Below are 14,152 nucleotides of genomic sequence, written 5' to 3' on the forward strand. Positions count from 1 at the left end.
AAAAAAAAAAAAAAAAAAAAAAAAATGTAAATCCTCTGCCATCCTGAGGGATTACTGTCAAGTCCCATTGGGTAATCACCCTAGGAAACGAACAAACAAATTACTACAAGCAGTGGGGAGAGAGCTATTACTCCCCGGAGAGAATTCTAAAAAGGCTACAGAATCTTTCTTGGCTGGGCACGGTGACTCACACCTGTAAACCCGGCACTTTGGGAGGCCAAGGCAGGAGTTCGAGACCAGCCTGGCCAACATGTTGAAATCCCATCTCTACTAAAAATACAAAAATTAGCCAGACATGGTGGCGCGTGCCTATTGTCCCAGTTACTTGGGAGGCAGAGGCGGGAGGATTGCTTGAACCTGGAGATTCAAGTGAGCTGAGATTGCACCACTGCATTCCAGCCTGGGCAACAGAGCAAGACTGTCTCAAAAAAAAAAAAAAAAAAAAAAAGAGAGAGAACACTTTCAGCTCAGATGATCTGTGACCCCTCCGAAGCAGGGAATACCCTCTATTTCAGCCTGGTCCCCAACCCTCATTCCCAAGGAAGGTCCCCCGACTCATCCTGCAAGTATCTTTCATCTCTGCCCTTTGTTGCAGGGGCTGGGGAGAACACCAAAACAAACCTGGAAAGCGTCCTCTCCTACCCCAAGGACTTCACCTGTGTCCACCAGGCTCTGAAGGGCTTCATGACCAAAGGTGTCACCTCAGTCTCTCAGATCTTCCACAGCCCAGGTGAGTGCCCAGGAAGGGGCAGTGTCTGCAGAGGAGGGTCCTGAGAGGACTCTGAAGGGGAACCCAGCACTGGGAAAAGAAAGGACAGAGGGAATGTTGGAGCTACAGTATCAGGGATGGACTGCGGAGCAAGTGAAGACCTTGGCAGGAGCATCAGGTCACTGCAGGAACTGGATTGTTCTTCTAGTGAGACCTTAGGCAAGTCTCTGGCATTCATCAACTGCTTTAGAATAAAAATAACCAGGCAGGTATGGTGGCTCACGTCTGTAATGCTAACACTTTGGGAGGCCAAGGCCTTCAAGACCAGACTGGGCAACATGGCGAAACCCCGTCTCTATTAAAAAAAAAAAAAAAAATGTTGGGGCTAGGGCTGGGCGTGGTGGCTCATACCTGTAATCCCAGCACTTTGGGAGGCTGAGGTGGGCGGATCACTGGAGGTCAGGAGTTCAAAACCAGCCTGGCCAACATGAGGAAACCCTGTCTCTGCTAAAAATACAGAAATTAGCCAGGTGTGGTGGCATGTTCCTGTAGTCCCAGCAGGAGAATAACTTGAACCCGGGAGGCAGAGGTTGCAGTCAGCCGAGATCGCACCGCTGTATACCAGCCTGGGCGACAGACCGAGACTCTGTCTCAAAAAAAAAAAAAGAATAAGAATACCCATATGCATTCATTAATAGATAGGGCTAGAGGGCTAGCGAGCTATAGACATAAAAGAGACAAAAAATTGTTTCGCTAATTTTTGGGTCAAAGGAGTCTTGGGACTCTCATTCTTTTTATTTTTGTGTTATGTGAATTTGTTATCATTTTACATGTATTATGTTATTAAGTAGGTAATAATGATAATAGTAATAATGAACTTACAAAACGATCTAATGTAGTTGTTTTCCGACTTTGTACCTCAGAGCACTAGGGCTCTGCAAAGCTGTTTCTGGAGTCATAGTGGGAGTGGGGTGTGGGAGCCTCAGCGGTGGGGAAGGGTTCACTACTTCCTGTGAGAGGGAGACGGACCAGCTGGGCTCTGAGCTCCCCACCCAGCCTTATCCACGGCCCATTTTATATTGTGAGCTTCAGACATGCCTTTGTTTGAAAGTAGTTCTGCTGCTTTAAAATGTTTAATAACCATTACACTAATCTACCCACCTCCCTTTTTGAAAAAAAGGAAAACTTTTTTTCAAGCTGTTTTTTTTTTTTTAAAGCTATAAAAACAATACTCAGGTCTGGCGCACTGTGCTTGTAATTCCAACACTGAGAGGCTGAGGTAGGAGGATTGCTTGAGGCTAGAATTTCGAGACTAGTCTCTGGGCAACATAGAGAGAGCTCATCTCTACAAAAATTTTTTAAATTATCCAGGTGTGGTGCATGCCTGTAGTTCCAGCTGTGAAGGACTGAGACAGGAGGATTGCTTCAACCAAGGAATTCAGTTAAAGTGAGCTATGTTTATGCCGCTGTACTCCAGCCTGGGTGACAGAGTAGGACCCTGTCTCTAAAAAAATAAAAAATAAAAATAAAATAAAAAACTCACCTATCACCCCATCATCTAAAACACCCTCTTTTAGATGTGGGAAAATATGGCTCAGAGGTGTTCAAGAAACGTTGCATTTATTTATTACTTACAAAGCTGTAAGTCAGCTTTATCCCGCTGTCTTGCTAGGTAGGCGAAAAATGTAACAGCATTCAATATGTTAGGGCTTCTATCCCCATCTAGCTGCACCCTGGAGCTGTGCCAAGCAAGGTTCTTGGTCTTATGTTGTACATAGGCGCCAGCAAAGCCTGTGAAAATATCTCTTTTTTTTTTTTTTTTTTTTGAGACGGAGTCTCGCTCTATTGCCCAGGCTGGAGTGCAATGGGCGGATCTCAGCTCACTGCAAGCTCCGCCTCCCGGGTTTACGCCATTCTCCTGCCTCAGCCTCCCGAGTAGCTGGGACTACAGGCGCCCACCACCGCGCCCGGCTAGTTTTTTGTATTTTTTTAGTAGAGACGGGGTTTCACCGTGTTAGCCAGGATGGTCTCGATCCCCTGACCTCGTGATCCGCCCGTCTTGGCCTCCCAAAATGCTGGGATTATAGGCTTGAGCCACCGCCCCGGCCATCTCTTTTTTTTTGAGACAGGATCTCACCCTGTCACCCATGCTGGAATGCGGTGGCGCCATCTCAGCTCACTGCAACCTCCGTCTCCCAGATTCAAGTGATTCTCCTGCCTCAGCCTCCCAGATAAGCTGGGATTACAGGTGCCCACGACCACATGCCCAGCTAATTTCTGTATTTTTAGTAGAGACGAAGTTTCGCCATGTTGGCCAGGCTGGTCTTGAACTCGTGGCCTCAAGTGATCCTCCCACCTTGGTCTCCCAAAGTGCTGAGATTACAGGCGTGAGCCACCATGCCCAGCTGGGAAAGTATCTTTAATCTACTTAGTCCTAGAAAAATTATCTTTCGAGTGCTTTTTCTTTTTTCCAGTGGACTGAAGGCTTTTGGAGAGCAAAAGCCAGAAAGTTTTGTCACAAACTTCCACCGAGGCCAGGAAGCAGTCTATCCCATGCCAAATTAAGGGAAGAAAAGAGGAAAAATATAGACAAATGGAATTTAATATCTCAAAAAGATTATCTTGCAGAGCCATAGTAACATAGCAAGCTGAGGCAGCAAAGGCTTAGGGCTACTTCTCTGATTCCTGGTTCTGAGTTTGCCTTCTTGGGCCTCATTTGGCACATCTGTAAGAGGAGTGGGCTGGACCGCTCCACCATGCCGTGTTCACTAGAGTGAGCAGATAGAGCCATAGGAAGCATGCTCACTCTCAAATCTTGCTCATGGAAAGGAACGATGTGTTCAGGGGACTCATGCCTCCCTTTCTCAACATACCCCCAGACCTGGTCATAAGGGACACCTTTGTGAATGCCTCTCGGACCCTGTACAGCAGCAGCCCCAGAGTCCTGAGCAATGACAGTGATGCCAACCTGGAGCTCATCAACACCTGGGTGGCCAAGAACACCAACAACAAGATCAGCCGGCTGCTAGACAGCCTGCCCTCCGATACCCGCCTTGTCCTCCTCAATGCTATCTACCTGAGTGGTAAGGGGGCCCTTAGCCAGTTGGTCTTCCCATTCTGGATCCTTCTTCCCCTCATGGCTTCAAAACCCACCTAACCCCAAGTTCTACAATCAGATCTCAATGTCCCTGCCCCACCCTTTGCTCACAAGGCTTTTAGCTCCTCTTCTTCCTTTTCCTACGTGCATTAGAGCACCTCTCCCACCTCTTCCCTCTAGCCAAGTGGAAGACAACATTCGATCCCAAAAAAACCAGAATGGAAACTTTTCACTTCAAAAACTCGGTTATAAAAGTGCCCATGATGAATAGCAAGAAGTACCCTGTGGCCCATTTCATTGACCAGACTTTGAAGGCCAAGGTAAGTTCTTAACCTTTCCTTCTCCTGTTTGAAACCCACTTGAGTCTCCTGACATTTTTTTCTGCTGTCGTCCCATCATTTTGGGGTACATGCTTACAAATTCATCATTTCTACTCCTTCCATCTGTATTTTCACCCTATCTTTTCTCCTTCTCCTTTCTCTAGCCTTGGCCAAGGCAGGCATTGTGTATTTTAGGCTGGAAACAGGATTCTCAAGTTTCTTCATGCATTTCTACTACATTGAATGGCAAAATGTGAGTTGTGTTCCTATTCTACACATGTTTCTTTTTCCAGTCAACTCATCAGAAGACCCTGGTGCTTAGCAAGTCCTGTGTGTATGTGTGTATGTGTGTACCTGTGTACAGCATACATATACATGTGTACACATGTATCAGTATATCCTTGGATATGCATATATGTGGTAAGTGCATGTGTGCACATGAGTTAAATGACTTAAGTGCATTAGCAGAAATTGAACAATTTAGTTTGGTGAATAGGGAGGGAGAGAAGACAGAACATGGAGCCCAGAGGATTCCAGTTGGTAAGCTATCTCATGCTCAGTTACCAGATATTTCCACCTTTTTAGCATGGCAAAACACAGACCTGTCACAATGTCTCAGTACCTGACTAGGAAACAAAGGCTGTGTTCTTGGAACATGCTAGGCTTGGTTCCACATTGGGAGCTTTCCTTAGCTTTTCTTTCTGCCTGGATCCCTCTTCACTCAGATGCTCACATAGCTTGTTCCTTCTGGTCATTTGGGTGTCAGCTCAGAGGTCACCTTGGTGGAGAGGTCTTCACCCCTTAAAGTAGCCTCCTCCTTACCCTGTAATATCACTGCTGTTTTATTATATTCATGACATTCATCACCATCTGAAATAATGTCATTTATTTGCTTATTTGATTAGGATATTGTCTGTCTCCCTAAGATATTGTCTGTCTACTTGAATACAGGAATTGTCTTGTTTCCTTCTGTATCTGTAGTGCCTAGAACAATGCCACCTATCATAGGTGCTCATTCAGTGTTTGTTGAATAAATGAATTAATGAAATAGAGGGTGCCAAAGGGAGCTACTCACTTAGTAAAAGTGGCTGGAAGACTTCATAGAGGAGGTTTTTTTTTTCGAGACAGGGTCTAACTTTGTTGCTCAAGCTGGAGTACCTTGGCACGATCTCGGCTCGCTGCAATCTCCGTCTCCCGGGTTCAAGCAGTTCTCATGCCTCAGCCTCCCAAGTAGCTGGGACTACAGGTGCCTGCGACCACACCTGGCTAATTTTTGTATTTTTAGTAGAGATGGGGTTTCACCATGTTAGCCAAGCTGGTCTCGAACTCCTGACCTCAAGTGATCCACACCTTCAGCCTCCCGAAGTGCTGGGATTACAGGCATGAGCCACAGCACCCGGCTGAGGAGATTATTTTTGACTATTCTTTGCTCACTTATTTATCCACTCAGGTACTTATCCACCCATCTATCCATCCCTATCTAATGTATTTGACCATTCATGACTCATTTAGCAGAACCAGGACAGCGCATATAAGGCACAGAAGAGTGAATATATGTGACAGGTCCAGGGCATTGTTCAAATTCAAGATACGTGGAGGGAGGTATAAATATGAGATTTTTTCAGACCAATTAGAATAGCTATTTAATCAAAGCCATAGATGTTAGGTAGAAAGTTAAGAATTAAGAACTTAACAAGTTAGGTTTAAATGTAATTATTTGAATTATAAGAACCAGTATTTTCTCTCTAGAAATGTTATTAAAGTCTCACACAAAAGTCTAAACCAAAAATCATTGTAAAAATCCCTTAGGATAGACTGTTGTAGCCATTGAGGTGAGGTGATAGGTTGAGGTAAGCATTCTGAACATATAATATCGATAATAAATACTCAAATACAAAGGAGGTATAATATGAAGAGTAATTTCTATCTCCCAAAGCCAATATGAGTTTTGTCTGTTTGTTTGTTTTTCTTTTGAGACAAAGTCTTATTCTGTTGCCCAGGCTGGAGTGCAGTGCACAATCCCAGCTCTCTGCAACCTCTGCCTCTCAGGTTCAAGCGATTCTCCTGCCTTAGCCTCCCCAGTAGCTGGGATTATAGGCACCTGCCACCACTCCCAGCTAATTTTTGTATTTTTAGTAGAGACGAGGTTTCACCATGTTGGCCAGGGTGGTCATAAACTCCTGACTTCAAGTGATCGGCCCACTTCGGCCTCCTAAAATGTTGGCATTACAGGCGTGAGCCACTGCACCCAGCCTGAGTTCTCTTTTTTAAGCCAAAGGAGGAGGAGTACTTTTAAAAAGCCACTATTTAGAGTTCCTTGGGTTTTAAACAGATAATTAATTTAATGTATTGACAAATGCAAAATTAAAATTTTACTTTTGCCTTTTAATTTTAAGCTGAACTTGCTACATTAAGAGTAGGGTGATTTGGCTGGGCGCGGGTGGCTCATGCCTGAAATCCTAGCACTTTAGGAGGCTGAGGCAGGCGGATCACTTGAAGCTAAGAGTTTGAGACCAGCCTGGCTAACGTGGTGGAACTCTGTCTCTACCAAAAATACAAAAATTAACTAGGCATGGTGGTGCATGTCTGTAGTCCCAGCTACTCAGGAGGCTAAGGCACAGAACTGCTTGAACCTGGGAGGCAGAGGTTGTGGTGAGCCAAGATCATGCCACTGCACTCCAACCTGGGCAACACAGTAAGACTGTCTCAAAACACAGACAAAGAATAGACCAGGTGCAGTGGCTCACGCCTATAATCCCAGCACTTTGGGAGGCCAAGGCGGGTAGATACCTGAGGTCAGGAGTTCAAGACCAGCCTGACCACCATGGTGAAACCCTGTCTCCACTAAAAATACAAAAAATAAGCCAGGCGTGGTGGTGCACGCCTGTAATCCCAGCTACTTGGGAGGCTAGAACAGGAAAATCACGTGAACCCGGGAGGCAGAAGTTGCAGTGAGCCGAGATCGACACTACACTCCAGCCTGAGTGACAGAGTGAGACCTTGTCTTAAAAAAAAAAAAAACAAGAATAGGGTTTTAAATAAAATTTTATAAAAGAATAGTGTTTTTAAATAAAAATACTAACTCTCATTTGTTCTTGAATTAATTGCCATATTGAACAGATTAAACTCCTTTAAACCATTTGTTCTGTCTACAAACATAATTCATATTCCCATAAGCATTTTAAGCTCCCTTTAAAAATTTAATATGCCCGATTTTCTGTTTTTTTTAATGTATTTATGTAGTTTTACCAGACAGGGTCTTTTTCTATCACCCAGTCTGGAGTACAGTGACTGTACAATCATAGCTTATGTAACCCAGGCTCCTTGGGATGAAGCAGTCCTCCCACCTTAGCCTCTTAAGTAGCTGAGATTACAGGCATGAGCCACCTCACCCAGCTGATACCCTTTTTAAACACATCTAATACGGGACAGGTCATAATTACAACTCTGCTTGGCCATATCATCCCAGCACCTAAAGCTCACTTGTAAACTAAAAATTAAATTTGAAGAGTGAATTAACTTCTAGCCAACTTTCCAATATCATTCTCACACTTAATGAAATTATCCTACAACTTTGCTTAAAAGCCTAAAACTAGCATGTCAGATTCTCTTAAAAATTACAATCACTATTTTAAATAACAAACATACAGGTTACCCTGAACTTAACACCTGGTTTTAACATGATGAAGTTGCTTTCTTTTGTCATTCCCATACTAAATTCTAAATCTTCCTGGCACTTAAGGATATTTACCCAAGGAAGGGGGTGAGATTTACCAGCTCAGGTACACCGAGGTTACTGGCTTGAAAATTTAGGACCACAGCATGGTAAATTTTTGTTCAGAGATTCAAAGTTCATACATAGGACCTGAAGGGCACATGCTACTCAAATAAGTATATCCAACTTGAGTCCTGTGTCAGCAGGGACCCCATGTCCATCCTCTTCAGCCGAAATTGGCTTACAACCTACTTTTTCTGGGCTATTCAGGTTCCAACAATTGATTGCTTTCAGTTAACTTCTTTATTGCCCAGTTGAATTCTGCATTCTTCTAGATTCTTTTTGTTCTTTCAGCCTCAATCATAATACCATTTAATGACAGTCTCATATCCTATTAGACTAGGGTTTCTCAGCCTTGGCACTATTGACATACTGGGTCAGATAATTCTTTGTCCTGTGCATTGTAGAATTTAGCATCATCCTTAGCTTCTACTCACTAGAAGCCAGTAGCACTGGGTGCACGTCCTCCCTGCCCACTGCCAGCTATGACAACCAGAATGTCTCCAAACATTACCAAATGTCCACTGAGAGGCAAATGCACTCTGAGTTGACAGCCCCTGTATTAAACCCATGGGCCCTGCACTTCTTACAAGTTTTGTCTGGTCACCAGTTGAAAGTCCTTCTTTTTTTTTTTTGAGATGGAGTCTCACTCTGTCGCCAGGCTGGAGTGCAGTGGCGCGATCTCGGCTCACTGCAACCTCCACCTCCTGGGTTTAAGCGATTCTCCTGCCTCAGCCTCCTGAGTAGCTGGGACTACAGGCACGCGCCATCACGCCCAGCTAATTTTTGTATTTTTAGTAGAGATGGGGTTTCATCATGGTGGCCGGGATGGTCTCAATCTCTTGACCTGGTCATCCACCTGCCTCGGCCTCCCAAAGTGCTGGAATTACAGGCGTGAGCCACTGCGCATGGTTGAAAGTCCTTCTAATAGCAAAGTGGAAAGGTAGGCTAAGACCAGCCTGTGAACAATCTTGAATGCCATACTGATATTTGTACCTAATCTCATAGGCAGTGAAGAGCCGTCAGTAGTTTTAAAGAGGCTGACCTGATAACTCTGGTGGTTCAATGTGCATGCAATATACTACATGCACAACACATTTGGAAGGAAGCGAACAGGGCTCAGAGAAATCAAATTACTTGCCCATATTACATAGCTCGTCAGTAGTAGAGTCAGGATATAATCAGAAACTCATGCTTCTTCCTCTACCTCTCCCCAGCACAGAGTTAGATCAGCACTGATCTAAGCTGATATCTGATATCCCTATTTCATGGTAAAGCCTGGAAGCCTAGGTCTGACTGCTGCTTGTTGAAATACAGACTGTGGCAGCAGACTGCAGGACAGCCTTGTGACACAGAGGGTAGGGCCAGGAGAGAGCTGCGGTAGGAAGACTGTTAAGGTGCATCTCTTATTTTCTAGGTGGGGCAGCTGCAGCTCTCCCATAATCTGAGTTTGGTGATCCTGGTACCCCAGAACCTGAAACATCATCTTGAAGACATAGAACAGGCTCTCAGCCCTTCTGTTTTCAAGGCCATCATGAAGAAGCTGGAAATGTCCAAGTTCCAGCCTACTCTCCTAGCACTGCCCCGCATCAAAGTGACGACCAGCCAGGATATGCTGTCAATCATGGAGAAATTGGGTAAGCTCTGGAAGCTTGGAGTTACTCCCAGGCCATCAGAGGAGAAAGGGGGATCCCTAAGATGTAGTTAGCATTCTCTAGAGTATTTTTTACATCCATAATCTCAGTTTGTTCTGCAACCCTGCCAGTTACAAGGGTAGGTGCTATTATCCCATTGGATCATTGTGGAAATGAAGGCCCAGAAGTTTTATGTGACTTACCCAAAGATTCCATGATTTACCCTTGAGCTAGTCAGAGGCAAACCAGAACACTGATCCGGGTCTCCAGCTCTCCTGAGTTTTTTCTATGGTTCCTTGTGACGCAGGCAGTGGAACAGTGGTACAGGTAATTCCCCAAGGTGAATTATGGATGCTTCTTCCCCAGACATATTTCAAAACAGTCAACCACACCATGGAATATGCAAGAAGCTATCTGGAAATGCAGGTCTGGAGGCTTCTGAGTTTACGAGAGGCAACAGAGACTCCATTTTCTTTTTTCTTTTTCTTTCTTTTTTTTTATGAGACGGAGTCTCTCTCTGTCACCCAGGCTGGAGTGCAGTGCCGCGATATCTGCTCACTGTAAGATCCGCCTCCTGGGTTCATGCCATTCTCCCGCCTCAGCCTCCTGAGTAGCTGGGACTACAGACACCCGCCACCACGCCCAGCTAATTTTGTTTTTGTATTTTTAGTTGGGACGGGGTTTCACTGTGTTAACCAGGATAGTCTCGATCTCCTGACCTCGTGATCTGCCCGCCTCGGCCTCCCAAAGTGCAGGGATTACAGGCATGAGCCACCGTGCCTGGCCCAGAGACTCCACTTTCTAACCTTTGTTTTTTTGTTTGTTTGTTTGTTTTTGAAATGGAACTTCACTCTGTCACCCAGGCTGGAGTGCAGTGGCATGATCTTGGCTCACTGCAACCTCCACCTCCTGGGTTCCAGTGATTCTCCTACCTCAGCCTCCCAAGTAGCTGGGATTACAGGCACCTACCACCATGCCCAGCTAATTTTTTTGTATTTTTGGTAGAGGTGGGGTTTCACCATGCTGGCCAGGCTGGTCTTGAACTCCTGGCCTCAAGTGATCTGCCCACCTTGGCTTCCCAAAGTGCTGGGATTACAGGTGTGAGCCACTGTGCCCAGCTTCATTTTCTAACCTTTGATCTCATGTCCAACCCCGTCACTTCATTCCTTGTTAGAGAACTTGACTACCTAATGCATGATACCATTTCCTTGTATATGCCATCTGTATAGGAAGAAAATCTCTTTTTTATTTTCATTCAACACTGCTGGCCACCAAATAGGTGTGGGAGTGTTTTCTAAGCAATTCTCCAGTTCTCTGGGAACACCAACTAGGTGTCCTACAATTGAATCCAATTCTAACACTCTCTACCTGGAAATAACATCAGATCCCACGCAGTTTAAGGGCTCAGCCCCACCAGATTTCCCCCTGTTTCCAATGTCAGTTACAAGACCAGGTTGTCATCTGTGCATCAGACCAACCAGCTATAATTTGGAGGTTCCCACGACTCCCTGTAAGGGTTTCATCATTTGCTAGAATAGCTGACAAAACTCAGGAGACACGTTTACTGGTTTATTATATAAGGGATTAAGTAAAGGATGCAGATGAACAGCCAGATGAAGAGATACACAGGGCAAAATCTCGAAGGGTCCTGGGCCCAGGAGCATCTATCCTGTGGAGTTTGGTTTGCTACCTTCCTGACACATGTATGTGTTCACCAACCAGAAGCTCTCAGAACGCTGTACTTTAGGAGGCTTCATCATGTAGGCGTGATTGATTATTACCCAATCTCCAGCTCCTCTCTTCTCCCCAGAGGATGGACAGAGGGGCTGAAAGTTCCAAGCTCTAATCACACTTAGTCTTCCTGGTGACCAGCCCCCATCCAGGAGCCAGCAGGAGTAGCCTCGTTAGCACAAAAGGCATTCCTATGACCCAGGAAATTCCAAGGGATCTAGTAGCTCTGTGTCAGGAACTGGGATCTGAGACCAAATATTAGATGGCCTAATATTTGGAGCTAAAGATGCTCCTATAGCATATTTTCCCATTATTTCACAGCATCATAGCATTGCATATAACCTCATTTTTTCATATATGAACTATCTCTGATTTGTTACCTCACTTCCAAGGTCCTAGGAGACAAGGAGACAATGACATCATTTTTCAGGGTTGTTTTAGGGATGGGGGGCAAGGCCTCTCACCTTGAGAGAGTGGCAGTGTTGGGCCCACTAATAGAGGATCCCACGAACTGGACCAGAGGGTATAGTATGTAATCTGGCAAACAAGGAAAGAGGAAGAGAGCACTGGGACTCAGGATGAACCCAGAGAATTCAGGACAAAGGTCTCCATCAGCTGAGGGTTTTATGCTGACCTCTGACTCTGTTTTTCTCTGGTTTTGCCCTAGAATTCTTTGACTTTTCTTATGACCTCAACCTGTGTGGGCTGACAGAGGACCCAGATCTTCAGGTTTCTGCGATGCAGCACCAGACAGTGCTGGAACTGACAGAGACTGGGGTGGAGGCGGCTGCAGCCTCTGCTATCTCTGTGGCCCGCACCCTGCTCATCTTTGAAGTGCAGCAGCCCTTCCTCTTCCTGCTCTGGGACCAGCAACACAAGTTTCCTGTCTTCATGGGGCGAGTATATGACCCCAGGGCTTGAGACCTGCAGGGTCAGGTTAGGGCGAGCGCTACCTCTCCAGCCTCAGCTCAGTTGCAGCCCTGCTGCTGCCTGCCTGGACTTGGCCGCTGCCACCTCCTGCCTCAGGTGTCTGCTCTCCACCAAAAGGGCTCCCTGAGGGTCTGGCCACCCTTGGCTTCTATCAGCCCTTCTCCATGGCCCTGCCATGGTCTCCAAACCACTTTTTGCAGCTTTCTCTTGTTCAAGTTCACCAGACTCTACAAATAAAACCTGGCAGACCATGACTTTCTCTGCTTTGCCTTTGTTGTTTGTTATTTTTTATTATTTTTTAGGCAGGGTCTCGCTCTGTCACCCAGGCTAGAGTACAGTGGTGAGATCATGGTTCACTGCAGCCTTAACCTCCTGAGTTCAAGCAGTCCTACCACCTCAGCCTCCTAAATAGGCAGAACTGCATGGGTTTGCCACCATGCCCAGCTAATTTTTAAATTTTTTGTAGAGACAGGGTCTTACTATGTTGCCTAGGCTGGTCTCCAACTTCTGGGCTCAAGCAATCATCCTAACACAGCCTCCCAAAGTGCTGGGATTGTAGGCATGAGCCATCACACCATACCTCTCTCTTGCCTTTGAATATCAGCTGCTTCAATATTAAAGGACAAGAGCTCCCATGGTTCCTGTATCAGCCAGCTATTGCTGTATAATAAGTTACATTAAACTTAGAGGCTTCAAACAGCAACCGTTTGTTATTTCATGTAAGTTTCAGAGTTGACTAGGTGGTTTTGCTGATCTGGGCTGGACCTGGCTGATCTTCCCTGGGCTCATTCATACATCTGTAAGGTATAGTTGTTGGGTTGGTTAGGGGATGACTGGTCTTCTGTGGCCTCAGTCAGGACATCAGGACAACTTGGCTCTTCTACACGTCTTGTATGTCCTCCCAGCAGGCTACCCTGTAATGGAAAAGAGTCAAACAGGCAGTCTCTTTTTCACACCTCTGCTTGTGTCAAGTTTACCACTGTCCTGGCAGCCAAAGCAAATCACAGGACCAAACCTAGAGTTAGACTGGAAAAGCACTACAAAGTGACAGGGCAAAGAGTCATTAACTGGAGACTATTAATGCAGTCCATTTCTCATGGCCCCTATCTTGCTTATTAGATGCAACAACTCTGACAACAGCAATAACAGTAGCTAACATTGTTGGGAACATAGACAGGCCGTCTACTAGGAGTTTTGTAGGCATTTAATCTTCACAATAAATTTAAATGTATATGGTAAATTCAGAGAGGCTAAGTCTTGTTCAAAGTCCTGTAGTTAGGAAATGATGAAACTGAGATGTAACAGCACCTCTTATGACTTTTTTTTTTTTTTTTTTTTTTGAGACGAAGTTCCACTCTTGTTACCCAGGCTTGAGTACAATGGCACGATCTCGGCTCTCTGCAACCTCTGCCTCCCGGGTTCAAGTGATTCTCCCGCCTCAGCCTCCAAGTAGCAGGGATTACAGGCATGCACTACCACACCTGGCTAATTTTGTATTTTTAGTAGAGACAGAGTTTCTATTTTTTTCTTTTCTTTTCTTTTCTTTTCTTGAGGCGGAGTCTTGCTGTGTCGGCCAGGCTGGAGTACAGCGGTGCAATCTTGGCTCACAGCAACCTCCACTTCCCGGGTTCAAGCAGTTCTCCTGCCTCAGTCTCCCAAGTAGCCGGGATTACAGGAGCCCGCCACCATGCCTGGCTAACTTTTGTATTTTTAATAGAGACGGGGTTTCACCATATGGGCCAGGCTGGTCTTGAACTCCTGGCCTCAAGTGATCTGCCCACCTCAGCCTCCCAAAGTGCTGGGATTACAGGTGTGAGCCACTGTGCCCGGCCTAGTGAAAACAAATTCAGGAAGATTCCCCTCTCCTTGGGGAGATCCTGACATGATGAAGGTGGTGCTCAGCACTAACCTGAATTGTGAACCAACAAAGTCAGGAGGTGGAAGGTGATTCTGACC

General features: G+C 45.5%; 1 protein-coding gene across 1 annotated transcript in view; it reads left to right on the forward strand.

Moving 5' to 3' along the window:
• SERPING1 (serpin family G member 1) overlaps positions 1-12,450 on the forward strand; it is a 16,692-nt gene extending 4,242 nt beyond the window's left edge. The window contains exons 4-8 of the mRNA XM_017851352.1: positions 596-730; positions 3,589-3,792; positions 3,987-4,126; positions 9,319-9,538; positions 11,934-12,450. Coding sequence (XP_017706841.1) covers positions 596-730; positions 3,589-3,792; positions 3,987-4,126; positions 9,319-9,538; positions 11,934-12,187 — 953 coding nt within the window. The 3' untranslated portion in view covers positions 12,188-12,450. The remainder of the gene's footprint in view (positions 1-595; positions 731-3,588; positions 3,793-3,986; positions 4,127-9,318; positions 9,539-11,933) is intronic.
• Positions 12,451-14,152: the final 1,702 nt, after the last annotated feature.

This window comes from Rhinopithecus bieti, unplaced genomic scaffold (assembly GCF_001698545.2).
Source record: "Rhinopithecus bieti isolate Rb0 unplaced genomic scaffold, ASM169854v2 scaffold_33444, whole genome shotgun sequence".
Taxonomy (NCBI): Eukaryota; Metazoa; Chordata; class Mammalia; order Primates; family Cercopithecidae; genus Rhinopithecus; species Rhinopithecus bieti.